The sequence below is a fragment of the Pan troglodytes genome, chromosome 4 (genome assembly GCF_028858775.2).
Source record: "Pan troglodytes isolate AG18354 chromosome 4, NHGRI_mPanTro3-v2.0_pri, whole genome shotgun sequence".
NCBI classification, from domain to species: Eukaryota; Metazoa; Chordata; class Mammalia; order Primates; family Hominidae; genus Pan; species Pan troglodytes.
Window position 1 is genome coordinate 122459150 of NC_072402.2, and position 17045 is coordinate 122476194.

General features: G+C 41.1%; 1 protein-coding gene across 9 annotated transcripts in view; it reads right to left on the reverse strand.

The window, feature by feature from the left end:
* Nucleotides 1-17045, reverse strand: part of ZNF608 (zinc finger protein 608) — a 115414-nt gene that overhangs the window by 71043 nt on the left and 27326 nt on the right. Inside the window, exon 1 of one of the 9 annotated variants that reach the window (XM_016953712.4) lies at nucleotides 6932-7066. The exons of the other annotated variants lie outside the window; for them this stretch is intronic. Within the exon in view, the coding sequence (XP_016809201.1) occupies nucleotides 6932-6946 (15 nt within the window). The 5' untranslated portion in view covers nucleotides 6947-7066. Of the gene's footprint in view, nucleotides 1-6931; nucleotides 7067-17045 lie in introns of those variants that run through there. 9 annotated transcript variants of the gene reach the window in all.

The following is a 17045-nucleotide window of genomic DNA, read 5'->3' on the forward strand; positions in this document are numbered from 1 at the left end:
ATTCCTCATGGCATCAACTGACAGAACTGAGCTTCACTGCAGCCTTGCCACGTGACTTGCCCAACCAGAGAATGCTGGAGTTTGTGCTTCCACCCTCTGCCTGAAACAATCACAGAATGTCGCCTAGCCCAACCTACTCAGTCGAGAGAAAACTGTGGCCCATATTTGTACAAGTGTAATAAGCTATCTGTAGTGGCAGCCTAGGTACACATAAAATGATGGCATCCCACAAGCAGAAAATTGACAGGAGTTCAACATACACTGGGAAACAGAAGAAAGGTGGAAGGGAAGTAATTCAAAGAGTGTGGCCAATTCTTTCTGCTAGGTAAGAATTTCCCCCCAAAAGGTTTCAATTATCTTGTGTATCTCAGTGTCAAACTGAAGTCACATGTATCATATGTAAAGCAGGATTTTAAAGCATTTTCAGTAGTTATTTTTGACTTATACAAAAGATCAACTCCACTGCACCCTGGTTTCTCAGGTCAGTGATCCATACACTGAACCATAATTTCTTCATCCAATGAAGCTCATTAAGGCAGAGGGTGGCAACAGTTTCCACAAGGACTCCCTCCAGTGAGGAGGCAGCATACCAGGACTTGAACCTCTGGTTCTGTTAGCAGACAGAATTGGGTTCAAATGCTGACCCTGTCAGTACTTGCTGTGTGGAACCCTGAGCAAGTTACCGGGCTTCTCTTCTCTAAGACTCAGTGTCTAGTTCTAAGAAATGGGAGTAATAATAGCAATTACCCCCACAAGCGTTGCAGTGAAGACTCAGTGAGATAATCCGTGCAAAGTGAATGCTCACCATAGTGCTTAGGTCAGTAAACACTGGCTTAAAAGTCCCTGGTCTGATATTACAGTTCCCTAACCCTGCACCCAACCTTCCAAAGCTCCTTTTTATATCCTACTATATTTAACATAAATCTATAATCCCCTCCAAATGCATGGTTAAGTGCAATTAAAGTATGTTAAAAATACAAGAAAGGGGGCTTAACCTTGAGAAGCTCAGCCTGGGGAAACACTGCTTCTTTCATACACTGACATCTGCAGCAGTCAACTGGCTTAACCCACCTCCATTTTACAATTTTATGGCAATGATGGGATCACCATGAAGGCCCTCATGAGTCCCGTACTACTACAGAATCTCCTCCTCCTAATCTCTAGTTGCAGCTTTTTCTCATGCACTGCTGCCCTAACAGTCAGCTCACCTCAACTCTTATCACACATCCACCCAATAATTACTACACACCTGCCGTTTGCCAGGCACCGTGTAACCTGCTAGAACAAGAGTGGCCCAAACAGACCAGGTCACTGCCCTTCTGGACTGACTGTGTAGTGGGCAAGACTGTGACACTAGTCAGATAATCATACAAATATAGCAAAATTACAAGGATAATTGTAGAACTACAACCAAAGGAACTTTCATGGTGGCCTGAGAGCAAAAAGTAGCGTGTTAATGGAAGACAGGGTGGGGCAGCGATCTGTCTTCATTGGGAGTCGGAATCCAGCTCCACTGTTAGCTACAAAACCTTAAGCAAGTAGTTTGATCGCTCTGGGGAATCAGTGCCTTCATCTGTAAAACGGAAATAACATCTGGCTCATGTGACTACTACAGAAGATCATACAAATAACTTTAGCTCAGGGCCTGGTAGAAGGTAGCACTCAATAAACAGGGGCTATTGCTATTGTCAATATTAGTATCATTATTACAAATATATCTGAGACCTGAAATCGATAGGTGGTTTGGCCCTATGGGACCAAATGCTAGTATTTGCTACATTCAAAGGCAATTCACAAGAGGCAACAACAAATCCCTTTCTGAGGGGAGAAACACTAATATAGTTCTAATCAGATATTCCTCATTTAAAAATCAGTGGGGGATTATTAGTCTAATAATACTAACAACTGGAATAAAATATCAGAATAGAGAACTGGCCTGTTTTAGCAATGGTTTCTTTGTCAAAGCTCTTTTCTGTCATCTTGATAGGACACTGATGTAACCTATTAGAACCCAAAAAAAGAGGAAAGCAGGAAAGCAGCCATCTCCACTGGAAAAAAAAGACCCATAAGTCTAACAGCTGGTGGTGGCAGCCTGTCAAACCGAGGAAAGTTAATGTCAAGAACAGACGCGCGGCAGTCTCTCACTGTTATTTTTGCATGATTATTCCCAGGTGTTAGTGCATGCTGAGCAGTAGCCTGGCTATTTATCACGCGAGAGAGCCTAAGAGCATGGGAGGGGGAGCAGGGAGGCTGAAGGGAGGCAGGGAAGAAAAGGTTATTTACACAGATAGCGGCACTTAGTGTGTGTAATCAGAGGGCTGGGTTGGGGGCGGGCAATCTGCAGGGAAACCCTGGCAATATTTTCTCCGTTCACCTTCTTTCAAGGGCTTCCTGAGTGCTGATGGGCAAGGAAGGATCCAAAGCTGGAGTGTTGGTGGGGACAGCTTTTCATCACTGGGGCATTTCACTGTGTCGGTCAGTGACGCTTTCAGTACCAGGAAACCGACAGCCAGTGAGGATAGGTGGCCAGGGTAGGGCTGGAGAGTGCTCCCTCGAGCACTCCTGCTCCACCCAGACCCAACAAAGAGACATTCAGGTGGCTCTGCTGCCAGGTAGAAGGAGAAGGCGAAACCCAGGACTGCCAAGAAGCAAGCCTCCAGAAGGCAGAGAGATTCCCTCCTTTACCTGGGATCAGGTCTAAACCCTGACAGGGAAGCTTGCCACAGCTTTCTCACGTCTATTGCCAAAAATATCTACACCGATCCTGCTATTAACCCCTCAATCCCGGGATCACCAACAACCAGAGGGGGAATGGTGTTTTACTTTGCTCAGAGCCAATATTTTTATAGTCTATGAGAATGCTGGGGCACGATTACTTAATGTTCACGTTTTCTCCATATCCTGGTATTGGGCTGTTTTATGAGATTGCCCATAGTCACCTCTTCATTTAAAAAGCATTAGAAAGAGACTCCACTACTACGTAGGGGAAATCACAGCTCTTTAGAGGTGACCACTGCTGCAGTCTCTTACTTTGCATTTTAACCACCCTTTTTCTGCCTGACGTCACTGCTTCATTAGCAAAGCAGGGGAAGCTTTAAAAACCATTTCCTTAAATTAGGCACTGATCTTTTCTCCAGAACTAATCATTGGGGCTGAATTTCCATCCCTAAAGGACAAACCTGTAACAACTGAATTTTGGTCACTTCTAATTCTGCCTTTCGTAAATGCGATGGAGAAAACTCTTCCTTTCAGAACCATGATCAAAGCAATTTACGCTTTGCAGCTTGCTGAGAAAACAACATGGGCAAATTCTCACAAAGGGTCTAAGGTACCAGACTTTTTCTGTCTCCTTTAATTCTCACAACATTCCTGTTTTATAGAAGCAGAAACTGAAGATCTCAGAGGATGGGCAACTTTATCTAAGGAGCTGAAATTCAAGACCAAAGCTCTCTGATCTTAAAGTCCATGGGCTTTCTCATAAAAATAGTAACATCAGCAGCTACTTTTTAACACATACAACATAGAGGAATTATAACTGTCTTACCACATATAGTGTAGGAGGGATTATACTGTGCATTCTCTCTTTTGATCTTTACAAAATTGTTAAGGGAAGTATTTTACAGATGAGGAAAAGGAAACGTGGGAAAAGTTAAGTAACTTAAAAGGTCACTCAGGGTCGGTGGCTGAGCCAGAATTTGACCCCACATTGGTCTAACATCAAACGCAAACCCTTCTAAATGTAAAATAGAAGATGAGATGGAAAGAAACCTTTCTCCATGGGTAATTTCTGACCCTTTTCTGTATGTTGGAAGCAATATACCTGAATCACCCTTTATTACCCATAGTTCAGAATAGTGAATCTCAGGCTTGCAAGCAAATACTACAATCCCTTCAGAAACCTCACTTTAAAACCTTACTGAAACCAAAGCTCAGCTTTTGTTTTATTGTTGTTGTTTTAAATCATCCAATTCTAAAACTACCACTATGCACAGACTGGGAATTATATTGCCATTTCCACTTTCTCATTATCAGGTATGAAGACCAACCCTGCCCTCAAGTGCTGTTCAGGCTTAGCAGCTGATCTGGTAGGACTTGGCCTGGGGATGGACCAGGGCTCTGGCCCCAAGGCCAGTGGGGCCAAGACGGATGCTTCCACCTCCAGCCAGAACCCCCACCATGCCAAAATTCCAGAATGCCAAAAATCCAAGGCCCAGTGCAGTGGCTCACGCCTGTAATCCCAGCACTTTGGGAGGCCAAGGCGGGTAGATCACCTGAGGTCAGGAGTTCGAGACCAGCCTGACCAACATGGAAAAACCCAGTCTCTACTAAAAATACAAAAATTAGCTGGGCGTGGTAGCGGCTCCTGTAATCCCAGCTACTCGGGAGGCTGAGGCAGGAGAATTGCTTGAACCCAGGAGGCGGAGATTGCAGTGAGCCGAGACTGCACCATTGCCCTCCAGCCTGGGCAACAGAGAGAGACTCTGTCTCAAAAAAAAAAAAAAAAAAAAAAAATCTGGGTTCTGCATGGTACTGCTTTGGGGTGGAGAAGAAAGGGGGTCACTGACTCTTCGTGTCTGACTGCCAGAAGGATCCCTATATGCAGGTCACAAAGCAAGAGAATGTACACAGCTACATGTGTAAAATATGCTTTAAACAGCAGTGACTATTTTTAACTTCATTCTCTAGCCATGACAGTTTTCAAAGCAAAACAGAAGGTACTGAGTATGTAAAGATGGAATATAATTAAACTACTCTAGTCAGTGTCTTAAATTTCTTTTGTTATGAAGCCAAATTAAATTCCTCCCTCAAAGGCCTTGAACTGTGTAGAGTTCCATAGCTAAGCGATATTGGTGGAGGCGGAGCAGACACAGGGACTCTTTTCTACCACACCACATCAGTTGTCACATACTTAGCCTCAGTTGTGTTCTTTGAAAACCTGTCCTACTGCTGAGCCACAGATACTTAATCTGTTTCAAAAGTGCCGCTGACATCTTTCACTGCTCAGAGAGCTGTGTGTGCTTTAAATAGTGGCAGTAAATGATCAGTGTTTTCATATCCTGTTCATAAGAGTTCTCTGATTTCCTCTCATCCCATTTCCAAAGACACTTAAAGCACAAAAATAAGCCACAAAGAAAGGAGACCATCGTAAAGGTACTAAAAAAGCCTGTGTTCTTGGATTAATCCTTTGCACAAGGCCCTTTGTACAAAGCTGAATTCCTGAAAAGTTCCATGCAAATTCCATTTCTATCCATTAGATCTTGTTCCCAATCCCTTAAAAGTGAAAGTTTTTAAAAAGAAAGTTCAGTGGTAAATTCTGGATATTGCTAAACATGGTTGCGCCTACATTAGCCAATAAATCAATTTCAAAACACATGAGTAATGCATGTATCTTAGTTGATATTGGTCATTGATAAATACACTGTCCTTGTGTGACCCTTATTTCTCCTTGAAATTAGGTTGAAATCAGGGAAAGGTTAGAAGTCTCTCATCCTTATGCTTCTGGATGCAGACATGATTTTAAGAAGAAAGAAAGGCAGGAAGAAAGGAAAGAAAAGCCCATTTTGGAAACCACCATATTCCGATTTCTCTCAGCTTAACATCAGTCATTTTTCTTACCTTCTTTTAGGGAATCTCACTTGCAACCACCTAAAAGGAGTATTTTCAACTAAAATTTTACACATTTGAATTACAAACTCAAAACATGCTGGTCATAACAAATTAAATGACAAGGAAGTGCCTGAGTCACACTGTATGGGAGCTATGTGGTATATAAAGCTATGCGGTGAGCCGAGATCCATGTAAAGGGAAGGCCACAGAAGCACCCAAAGCATCGTGGGTCGGCCACAGAAGAAGACAATTTTGACTCCCTGTACAGGACACTATCTTGGTACCACTCACTTTCCTCCCTGCAAAATCTGAATATTGCTCACATATATTCAACATATGTCCAAGAAGCTTCTTATGTATGTCTCCTGCCTCTTCTTTCCATACCTCCCAAATGTTGATCCAAAACGCTGATCAATTTTAATAAATTAAGCAAAGTTTTGAAAATGTGATTTCATTCTGAATCACAGTTAAGCAACTGGGTAAAGTTCTCCAGAGTTTATCACAGAGATGGAATGGTTAGAGAGAACATGACAAAGCTTCCCCATACACCATCTCTATACATGGATGTATATGGTATTTCCATCCATATGTAATACTTAGCTACATATCTATTGTCAAGGACTCTTTAAAGAAACATTCATTTTTACTACAGCTCTAGAGAAAGGCAAGGGTGGGTTTTCTCATCTGATTGTGTAAACTGAAGAAACTTAGTCTTAAGAGAAAAGTTACTTCTCAGGGTCAGGAGCAAAAACAAGAGGTCACAGCCTGTCCCAATGAGGTCTATCATGCCCCCTACCAAGTTCTAAACCATAAACCACTTTTAAAAGTTTCTTCTCACAGAGGCCTACACAAAAAAAAGCTGCTTGCTCACAGGTCCAGAATTCGGTTTCCCCACCTTGAGAACACAGCAGATTTTATTAATAAAAGTCAACAGATCACTCTCCAGAGAGAACCTCTCTTCTAACAGTTTCTTGTGTGTTCTTTCAGAAATTTTATCCATATAGAAACATACAGAGGAAGAAGGAATCACTTTTCATTTTATAGCCTTCTATGCTGCTTAAATTTTAACATGACCATATACTATTTTACCATTTTTTAAACTAACTTTTTAATGAAAAGATGCTAAGGCATTCCACTTTAGAGTAAAAGTAAAGCAGAGAGGAGAGGGTAGATGCTTGAAGACTATTATTTCAACTCCTCATGCAGAGGTCCTGAAATCCACAAGTGAGTCCAAGGTGGCATAAGGACCTAGTTTGTGTGACAGGAATCATGTATTAACCCCAGGCCCTCCCCTTTAGATGGGTTGCCGTTTAAGCCGCCTCACTGTTGGGGAAGTCATTCCTTCATCCAACAAGTTTTTGTCAGGTGCCACAATGTGCCAAAGGTGGGGAGATGAGCAGTGGCCGCAGAGCCAAGTGTGGTCAGAGCTGAAGATGGTCAGTTAAGCCCAGGGCATTGTGGGAGCACCAAGGGGGAGGGGCAGGGACAGGGAGAGCTGAGGCTGGAATATCAGAGAATTCACAAGAGCCCAGGCCAGGCTAAGAATCTGGGGGGTTATTATGAAGTTGGAAGTGGGCACTGAGGATTTTAAAGTAGGGGCACGGAAGGATTCGATTGTTAATGTGGTAAAAAGCACACTGGAAGCCATGGGAAAACAGATGAGACAGAGCAAGACTGGAGGAAGGAAGACAAGAAACCATTACCATTAGCCGGGTGTAGGTGTGTGCCTATAATCCCAGGTACTCGGGAGGCTGAGGCAGGAGAATCACTTGAACCCAGGAGGCAGAGGTTGCAGTGAGCTGAGATCGCACCATTGCACTCCAGCCCGGGCAACAGAGCCAGACTCCATCACAAAACATAAAAAAAGAAGCCATTGCAGTACTCCAAGAAGACCTGGCACCCGTGGTGGGGTGGGGGGATAGGGAGGAGAGGTCAGACTCGGGAAGGTGGCAGAGGAGGACAAACTCAAGATGTGCCCCAGCGGTCTGTTTCAGTTGGTGACAGTGTCATGGCCTGGGATGGGGAGGATGGGCAGAGGATCGCCTGTTGGGCAACGCCTATCAGGCGAATGGACAGAATTAGATCATTCTAGATCATCTCTGTGACCCCTGGCAGAAAGAAAGTAATGAAGCCAGTGGAGTGGCTGAGATGGCTCAGGGAAAATGCAAAGAATGTAAAGAGAAGGGCCAAAACCCTGTAGACCCCAATAGTGATGGGGCACAAAGAGTGAGAAGGAGCAGAGTGGCTGGAGAGGGACTGGCAAACCTGGAAAGTGGGGTGACTAATCTAAGGAGCGGGGATCTAAGAGTACCAAGGTCTGGGCAGTCTGGTGTCCAATGACACCAATGGAGAAGCCACGAGGAGACAGTGCCCACCCACCCTGTGGAGTTGGCCCAGGGTCCCTGCTTTCCCTCCAGCTACCAGAAGAACAAAGCGGCTGGCTTTTTAAAACCTGTAGATTCCTAATAATTCCCTTAATTTTACCCTAACAGCCACTGGCAGCCTCACAGTGTTGCCCCTACACCAACCTGGAACCTTTTGTTTCAATTTAGGTGAAAAAATGACGCCACACCATGCTGCAAATCACCTATTTTTCCATTAGATGACTCACGATCTTTGAGAAACCAGATCCCATCCCAAATGCCATGTCCCTTAATCTTTGTATGTCACTGATGGCCAAGATAATGAGCCCTTCATTTCAGGAAGCTAAATAATAAAAGTAATGGGGATCCTAAATAAGCTTTTTCAAACCTCTATCCCCACCCACCACCTGATTCGGGCCTTCCCAGCATGACGTCCAAGGCACATGCCCCTTAATCACCAATGGTCCCTGAACAGAGATAAACTCTCTCTCCTTCCCTTCTCTCTTACTACTCTTCTATCTTTATATTCACTAGTTCCCTAAGGTGGTTCCACCCTACAAATCCCATTTGAACATCTTCCCTTTCCAGTCTTAGAGCAATGAGCCTTTATGAGAAGGAATATCCAGGGCAAGTAACCCTGCTTAGGGATTTCTCAGTCCACAGTCTAGTTAAAAGGTCACCAAATGATGGCCCACGGTCCAAATCTGGCCCACTGTCTGTTTTCCTAAGGCCTGAAAGCTAAGAATGTTTTCTACAGATGAATTTTTGCAGTCAATGTAATGACAGCAAACATTAACTTTGAACACTTATTAAGTGGAATGTTATTCTCTCCCACAAAAAGAATTTCATTCTTCTCATCAGTAGATCTGTATTACCAAAAATTGTGCTCAATAATTGTCATTGGATTTTAAATTTTGTCAATTAAAAAGTTCTGTGGAAATTTGTTTTCTCTCTTGTTATCCAAGTGCCTACATAATATCCGTGATGTTGCCTCTTGGCCTGCAAAGCCTAAAGTATTTACTATCAGCCATTTACAGAAAAAATTTGCCAATCCTTGCTCTACTGAATTCAAGAGCTCATTTAGGTTCACTCTTGGACGTTAATATCTGTTGGTGGAGAGGGGGAGGGGAAGTTAACAGTATGTTGGAACAGGGCAGGAAGGAAGTGAAAAAGGAAGTAGGGAGTGGACAGAAGTGTAGGAGATTTTAAAAGTAAACATATAGATCCATCTCTGAATGAAAAATAATAATAAATGTACCTACTACTACCTAACTCTCTTAAAAAAGCCTAGGAGTCATAAACCAAAAGAGATATGAGGAGCCACATTCCAGTTCTAACTTAAGCAGTCATAACGTAAAACATTAAATATTTATTGAACGTCTTTTTATTATACCAGCCATTGTGCTGGGTGCTAATGACAACCAAGACAGACAAGATCCCTCCCTTCACGGAGCTTACAAATAAGTAAACTTTTTTAAAAAAAACAACATTGTCAATCTATGATACGTCTCTATTCCCAAAAGAAGAAACAACCATCCTATGTAATTGCAATGTGTTTTTGGTAACATTTTCAGTTTGAAAACCAGGATATTTTATCTTAATTACCCCATAAGTGAATGAATTACATGAAAAAATCAAGTTCTCAAACACATTCTGTTGAGGACTAGAAATGAAACAAGCCCTCCTAGAAACTTGGAGTTCTTTCATCCAGAAGTCTAGTCATGGATGCACAACTAAGACCATCAGTCCCAGAAGCTACTTCTCACAGAGGATGACAGGTCAATGTCACACATCACATGTCTCACTAATGCTTTTGAACTGGGTAATATAGTGTAATAAATAGGAGTGTGGTCTCTGTGCTTCAATCTCAGATCATTTACTTACTAGTATAATCTTGAAAATTTACTTAACCTTTCTAAGCCTCAATTTCCTCACCTATAAAGTGGAGATTATAGTATTACCTAATTGTATTTAATGTAATAGACATATCAAACAAGAAATCCTACATAAAGCCCGTAGTATCTCTATCATATAAGTGCTCAACAAATGTTAGTTATTATTGTCCTTGCCAATACCAATCTCAATAACACATGTTCATAGGGCTTGCTTAATTTGTCACATGGCTAAACCAACACATTAAAAACATACTGCTGTAGTCTCTGAAAACCAGATGACAGTTTTCAAATTAAATGAAACACTTCAAAATATCTGGGGATGAATTTATAATTGAATATTTAAGGTTCTTTAGAACCAACTACATAGTAAGATTTTATTTGGAGGTAACAGTGATTTTTCCTCTTCTAAAAGCTGACATCCTAGGAGAAATCCCAGCCTAAGAATGAGATCAGGATCTTCTGCTTCTAGTGTTAACATCCATAAGAATTAAGAATGCTTGCTTCAGCTATTTCATAGGGGTACTTCAAGAATCAAATGAAATGGACTCTATGAAAATGCTTCCTCAGCTATTTTATAGGGGTACTTCAAGAATTAAATGAAACAAACTCTATGAAAATGGTCTCAAAAGAATGCCCAAATGTAAATAAAAATAAATGTTATTAACCATTTATTCTTGCACAGTTACCAAGTCAGCTCATTTACTCTTTAACACACACAAAAAATGATGCCACAAAGAAATGAAGGATAGCAGGGGTGGTAAACAGGATCACGCTCTCTTGGCATCACGTTTCCAGAATATTTATTATTTATTTTTACAAATGTGTCTAATATCCAAGTACAAGCACCCCACGGGTGACAGAGCTTGCCATATCTGCAGCAAAATAATTATTTCTATTATGCACTCCCTTAACCATTAAAATAATTTCTAGCTAGTTGACAAACACCTGCAATATAGTTTTAGCATTATCTAGACTACATTTAAATCAAGTTGATTTGAATCATGATTTAAATCAGTCAAGAAAAACTATTATCTTCTAAAATTAAAAAATGCATGCTTATTTTTTGCCATAATGGTAATATACACACTTCATAAAGCTCATAGATATATGTACGTATACTGCTTTTAAACAGAAAATATTATTAAGTGGTGTAAAAAATCTTTTCAAATGTTATCATTATTTTTATTTTTAATATTACCAACCAGCCCTTACTTATGCATACATATCTTACATAATGAAAACCATACTCCATAACTTTTAATGCATTTTTCTCATATTTTATAGCTGCATTACTCTAATATAGGCCGGGCGCGGTGGCTCACGCCTGTAATCACAGCACCTTGGGAGGCCGAAGCGGGCGGATCACGAGGTCAGGAGATGGAGACCATCCTGGCTAACACGGTGAAACCCTGTCTCTACTAAAAATACAAAAAATTAGCCGGGCGTGGTGGCGGGCACCTGTAGTCCCAGCTACTGGGGAGGCTGAGGCAGGAGAATGGCCTGAACCCGGGAGGCGGAGCTGGCAGTGAGCCGAGATCGCGCCACTGCACTCCAGCCTGGGCGACAGAGCGAGAATCCGTCTCAAAAAAAAAAAAAAAGAAAGAAAAGAAAGAAACTCTAATATAGTTGCTTTACGTATCAAAACTAAATGAAGCATCTATTTAAATCACTGAATGGCTATCTTCTCTAAGTTAATCACGGGTATTTTTCCATAGCGCATTAAAATCTAATAACCATAACCAAAACAACTTAAATTTAAATTGTTTCATTTAATAAAAAAAAAAAAGAGGGGATTTCCTTCAACCACAAGTCATTTAAATAAGCAGCTTAGTTAAGCACCTTTGTTCATCAATGTTAATACTTATCAATAAACATTTATTCCCTGACTATAGTGCTTATTTTAATTACAGCCCTAAAATATACTAGGAAAAAGTAGTGCTCATGTCAAAGCCACTCTTAGGAAGTTGGGAAATAAACTTGCCACCTAGATTTAAGGTCCCAAAGTACTGGATATAAAAGGAAGTACTCAGTTAAATCTTACATGACTTTTGTTTTGGTGGAGTGGGGTAGGGTAGGATAGGTGAAATTTTTTCAGGTAGCTTTAGTGTTAAGTGCATTCTCCTGCATTCTTGCATTCTAGAGCGCTAATAACTCTTTAAACTTTAATAAGTTATTATTAGCCCCACTCCCAACCTTGGTCACAGAACATAATTTTATTCTGAGTAAAAGTTGTACATTTTGGCCGGGCATGGTGGCTCACGCCTGTAATTCCAGCAGTTTGGGAGGCCGAGGCAGGCGAATCACCTGAGGTCGGGAGTTGGAGACCAGCTTGACCAACCTGGAGAAACCCCGTCTCTACAAAAATACAAAATTAGCCGGGCCGTGGTGGTGCATGCCTATAATCCCAGCTACTCAGGAGGCTGAGGCAGGAGAATCACTTGAACCTGGGAGACGGAGGTTGCAGTGAGCCAAGATGGCACCATTGCACCCCAGTCTGGGCGACAACAGCAAAACTCCATCTCAAAATAAAGTAAATTTTGATTAAATATTTACCCTCTGACACATTTTAAAATTATATAAACTTCTCTTAAAAGAAATGCGATTTTTAAAATTCATTTTTGCTGGCCAGGAGCAATGGCTCATGCCTGTAACCCCAGCATTTTGGGAGGCCTAGGTGGGCGAATCACCTGAGGTCGGGAGTTCGAGACCCACCTGGCCAACATAGAGAAACCCTGTCTCTACTAAAAATTAAAAAAAAAAAAATTAGCCAGGCATGGTGGCAAGCACCTGTAATCCCAGCCACTGGGGAGGCTGAGGCAGGAGAATTGCTTGAACCCAAGAGGCGGAAATTGCAGTGAGCCAAGATTGCGCCACTGCACTCCAGCCTGGGTGACAGAGCAAGACTCCACCTTAAATAAATAAATAAATAAATTCATTTTTTAAAAATCACAAACCATTCTGATTTAACCATTTCTTTGCAATCTAATATTTGATCTCAAAAATTAAGCAAAGATTAACTAATGTTAGCAAAAAGGCTTTTTTGAGGCTCTGAAACAACACAGTCCAAGGACATGCAAAATAAAGAGCAATAAAATGACCTTAGATATCATTTAGTCCTTTTTTGTTGTTGTTTTAGTTTTATAAATGAGGAAAGTTAACTCAAGACCACAGGAGTTTGTAGCCAATAAAGACCCAAAACTTAGCAGAAGTTCTCAAAGCCCACCATGTGCATGCGACATGCAACCTGGTTTCATCTCTGCAGTACACAGAGTTCTGGACAGATGGGGGACTCTGGGTGTGTCTGTGGCCAGGCAAGTGTCCCTATAGGGGCAGCGAAGGAGGAAAATGAATCCTATGGCTGGCACCTTTTCCTCTTATAAATCCTTTTTGCTTTCTCTTGCCTGTCTATAAAGCAGAATCACACCTTGACGCAGGGGCTCAACACATAACATGGCTGAGCAATTGGTGCTCTCTCACTACTCCACCCTGTCACAATCTGAGCACAGGCCCACATTCTGCAAACTTCCTTGCTGGTGGCCTCTTCTCTTCTTCTTTCAAAGTGGCATGGCACCAGATGCCATGGCCCCATTCCATTTACCTTGGAGTAGGTAGCAAAAGCAAAACTGGGACCTGCCATCCCAACTTGTACATCTTCCCACTGAAAGCAGGTCATCTTTCTCTGCTTAGCACTCTTTAAATGCCTTGTTAGGGGAACAAAAAAATTCTCTTTCACATGCGTTAAAAAGTCTAATATTTTGTCAAACAGAAATGAAAAATAAACCTAATCTAAGCTGTCAAAGAATCATGAAATGCCTCTGGCACTTCCATCAAAGTATGCAGAATTGTACGAACTCTTTGAAGAAATGAAACTGCAGTTTATCAAGTGTGATTTATAAGCAACACTGATTTAGCTGGTAGATAACACTGCTGTCTAATCATTAGTAGTCAGACAACAGCCATGTGAACACATCAATTATGGGCCACTGCCAAAAGCCCTTGAGATCTTGGAGATTAACAGCCAATCCTCTGTTTTACAAGCTCACATCAAAAAGAATATTAATAAGAGGAGGGGCGATGTGAAAGCTTGTCAGAGTAATTCAGCCACTAAAACAAGGCATTTTTTTTCTCTCTCTTCTCTGTTGAATTGGCCCAAGGAAGAAGCTGGCATCAGCTACAAAGTGCAATGCTGCCAATTTCTTGGAAAATGTTTTTCACTAGCATATGGGAACTTGTAAGGGTCTGCAAAACTGCTATTTGGTGAATAAAGACAGGCAAGCCTTCTCCATGTCCCTTTTTAATGCTGGAATGAAACAAATGGAGTCATTATTAAATTATTTTTAAATTAACATGCACAATAGGAAATCCACTGGCTTTTTCTCTACCCTCAAAATCAGAAATTTTGTAAAATCTCATTACATATATGCCATTTTTAATACTTCTGCCTTCCACCAATATGTAACTAAGAGAAACTACTAGTACTGACCTGCACATTAATGAGTTTCTTGAAATTAACATGGTTCTTTTCAATGTAGAACAAAAATCAAAATGTGTGCCAAGTGCTTACATTTTTTCTTTCCAACTATTTGAAGAAGACAGATATAAATCCCACTGATATTTCTGCAATTAGAATTAAACTAGCTCTGACAACCCATACATAGAAAGCACTTGCAAAAATGTATGTCACAGGCACAGCGTTCGTTTCAGTGATGTCTGTATTTAACACACACACCAGTGAGGATTGCTATATTTTTGTAAATGATCAGATTAAACCAAACAGCTGGCAACTAACAGTTTAGTGGGGTTCCAGCAGGCTCCCTAATATATGAACATAAGCCACACTGCGAAATGTGTGGCCTGGGTTTCCCTGCCACTTACAGATTTGTTTGCATTCATATCTGTAGAACACTATATTTACAAAGTGTTTTCCTGTTACTTCATTTGTTGTTCACCACTTCAAAATCAGCATGGGGTGGTGGGAAAAACATTAGGAGAGGAAAAAGAAGCATGGGGTTCCTATTGCTTCTCAGTAGTTAAGCTATTTGCCCCCTAAGTCAGTTACTTAATTCAAGGGCTTGTTGACAAGCAATGGTTAAATCAAAGATTCTTTATGTGGGGATCAAAGATTCTTAATCTGGGGTTCAAAGATTTGTGGGGCCTCAGAAACCTTGTAATTACAGAAGCAAAGGTTTCTGTGTTTGTGTACTTTCTCTCTTCCTTTTCCTGGAGAGAGAGTCCATACATGCCCAGTAAAATCCTAACCTACCTAGGAGATGAGAACTGACCCAGTGGCAAATTCAAGGGCAAGAGCTGTGCTTCTTCTTCATTACAATGCATACTCAATAAACATTTGCTAGACTAAAAGCACAGGCATTCATTCTAAACCTCAGTTTCTTCACCTGTGAGCCAGAGCAATGACATACTCTCTTATGATCGTTGAAGGCTATCAAAACAACAACAACAACAATAACAAAACAACCAACAGGAGTATGGCTTTGGAAGTACTTAAACATAATTTAAGGTGCTACTGAATTCAACAAATGTTCCTTGGGCAGCTAGCTGCCAGGCACTGTATAGAGATTACAAATTATTGATTGTATTTTTTATTTTAGAAAAGAAATAGCCTTCTCAGTAAGTAATTTATCTGAGCGAATGTATTTGGGGGCAAGCGGGGTGTCTCAAAAAGGAAACTCTTCCAAGGCTTTGTTGATACTGTATTAGAAGCTCACCCCAAAAGATGTTAGATTTCTTGTTAATAGGTGTCATCATCTTCTTTTATAATATATCTGACTATGAGGTTTCTCTATCACCTTTCTGATTATGAAGTTTCTTTTTTCTACCACTTTTCTGGCAAAAATTGTGAATGGTAAGAAATATAAAACTTAGTAGAGGCTCTACAAAAACCACAACCATGCTATAGCTATCTAACACAGCAACACCGGAATTCATTCAGGTGAAACAGACTTTCATGGTAAACATGTATAGCTTCAATCTGTTAAATGTATACTGAAAAGTATACTTTTTGGAAAAATAAATTTTAATAACATGTTGTGTTTAACGGGCAACTTCCAGGTAAAAATAAATCCAACCACTGTTCTTTTCAACAACAATTATGGCTATGAATGACCTATGATTAAAGTGTCAGAATGGGCCGCACTTCATGTTCTTACACAAATTTCAACAGAGATAAAGGGGCCAAATTCATGCCTGAGCTCATAATATCTAATTACACTCCCAACTCCTGGGCTGGCTTTTTTTTCCTTTTTCTTTATCTTCTCCCCCACCCCCACCCCGCAAATTAAATCATTAACTTGGTTTAAACAACTTTCCCAAGGTCACACCTCAGCTATATGTTATAATAAACGCTTCTCTCTTACTTTTGAATAATGACTTAAAGAAAAAAGTAGCATTTCATTTTAGCCCTGAAAGTCATGTGGATAACAAAGAAATCATCAGACAAAAATCTGCCTAATGCAGATTTTTGCAAACAGGATGCCATGACAGTTTGTTATTCTGAGAGCATGACTCTTCTGAATAAATCAGCTTTATTCTTTTTTTTTTTTTTTTTTTTTTTTTGAGACGGAGTCTCGCTCTGTCGCCCAGGCTGGAGTGCAGTGGCGCGATCTCGGCTCACTGCAAGCTCCGCCTCCCGGGTTCACGCCATTCTCCTGCCTCAGCCTCCCGAGTAGCTGGGACTACAGGCGCCCGCTACCACGCCCGGCTAATTTTTTGTATTTTTAGTAGAGACGGGGTTTCACCGTGTTAGCCAGGATGGTCTCGATCTCCTGACCTCGTGATCCGCCCGCCTCGGCCTCCCAAAGTGCTGGGATTACAGGCGTGAGCCACCGCGCCCGGCCCATCTTTATTCTTTAAAACTCAATAGGCATGCTCTACCAAACTGGGGAAACCAGGTGCAATATAACTGATTATACAGATGACAATACTGTTAAAGAATTAAAAATGTCACATAAATGCAAGATAGATAATTCCCATCAATGTTTTTGCCAACGATCTCTACATGGAAGAAAAGACAAAAGATGTGGACCCCATGGAGACAGTTTTAAGGCTCTTTTTTCCTCTGTAACCCTACTAAAAGAGAATCCAATTCAACAAATATTGACTGAGCATTTCCTGTAAGAGGGCTCAGTGCTAGGCGCCGGGGAGATAAAAACAAATAAGATGG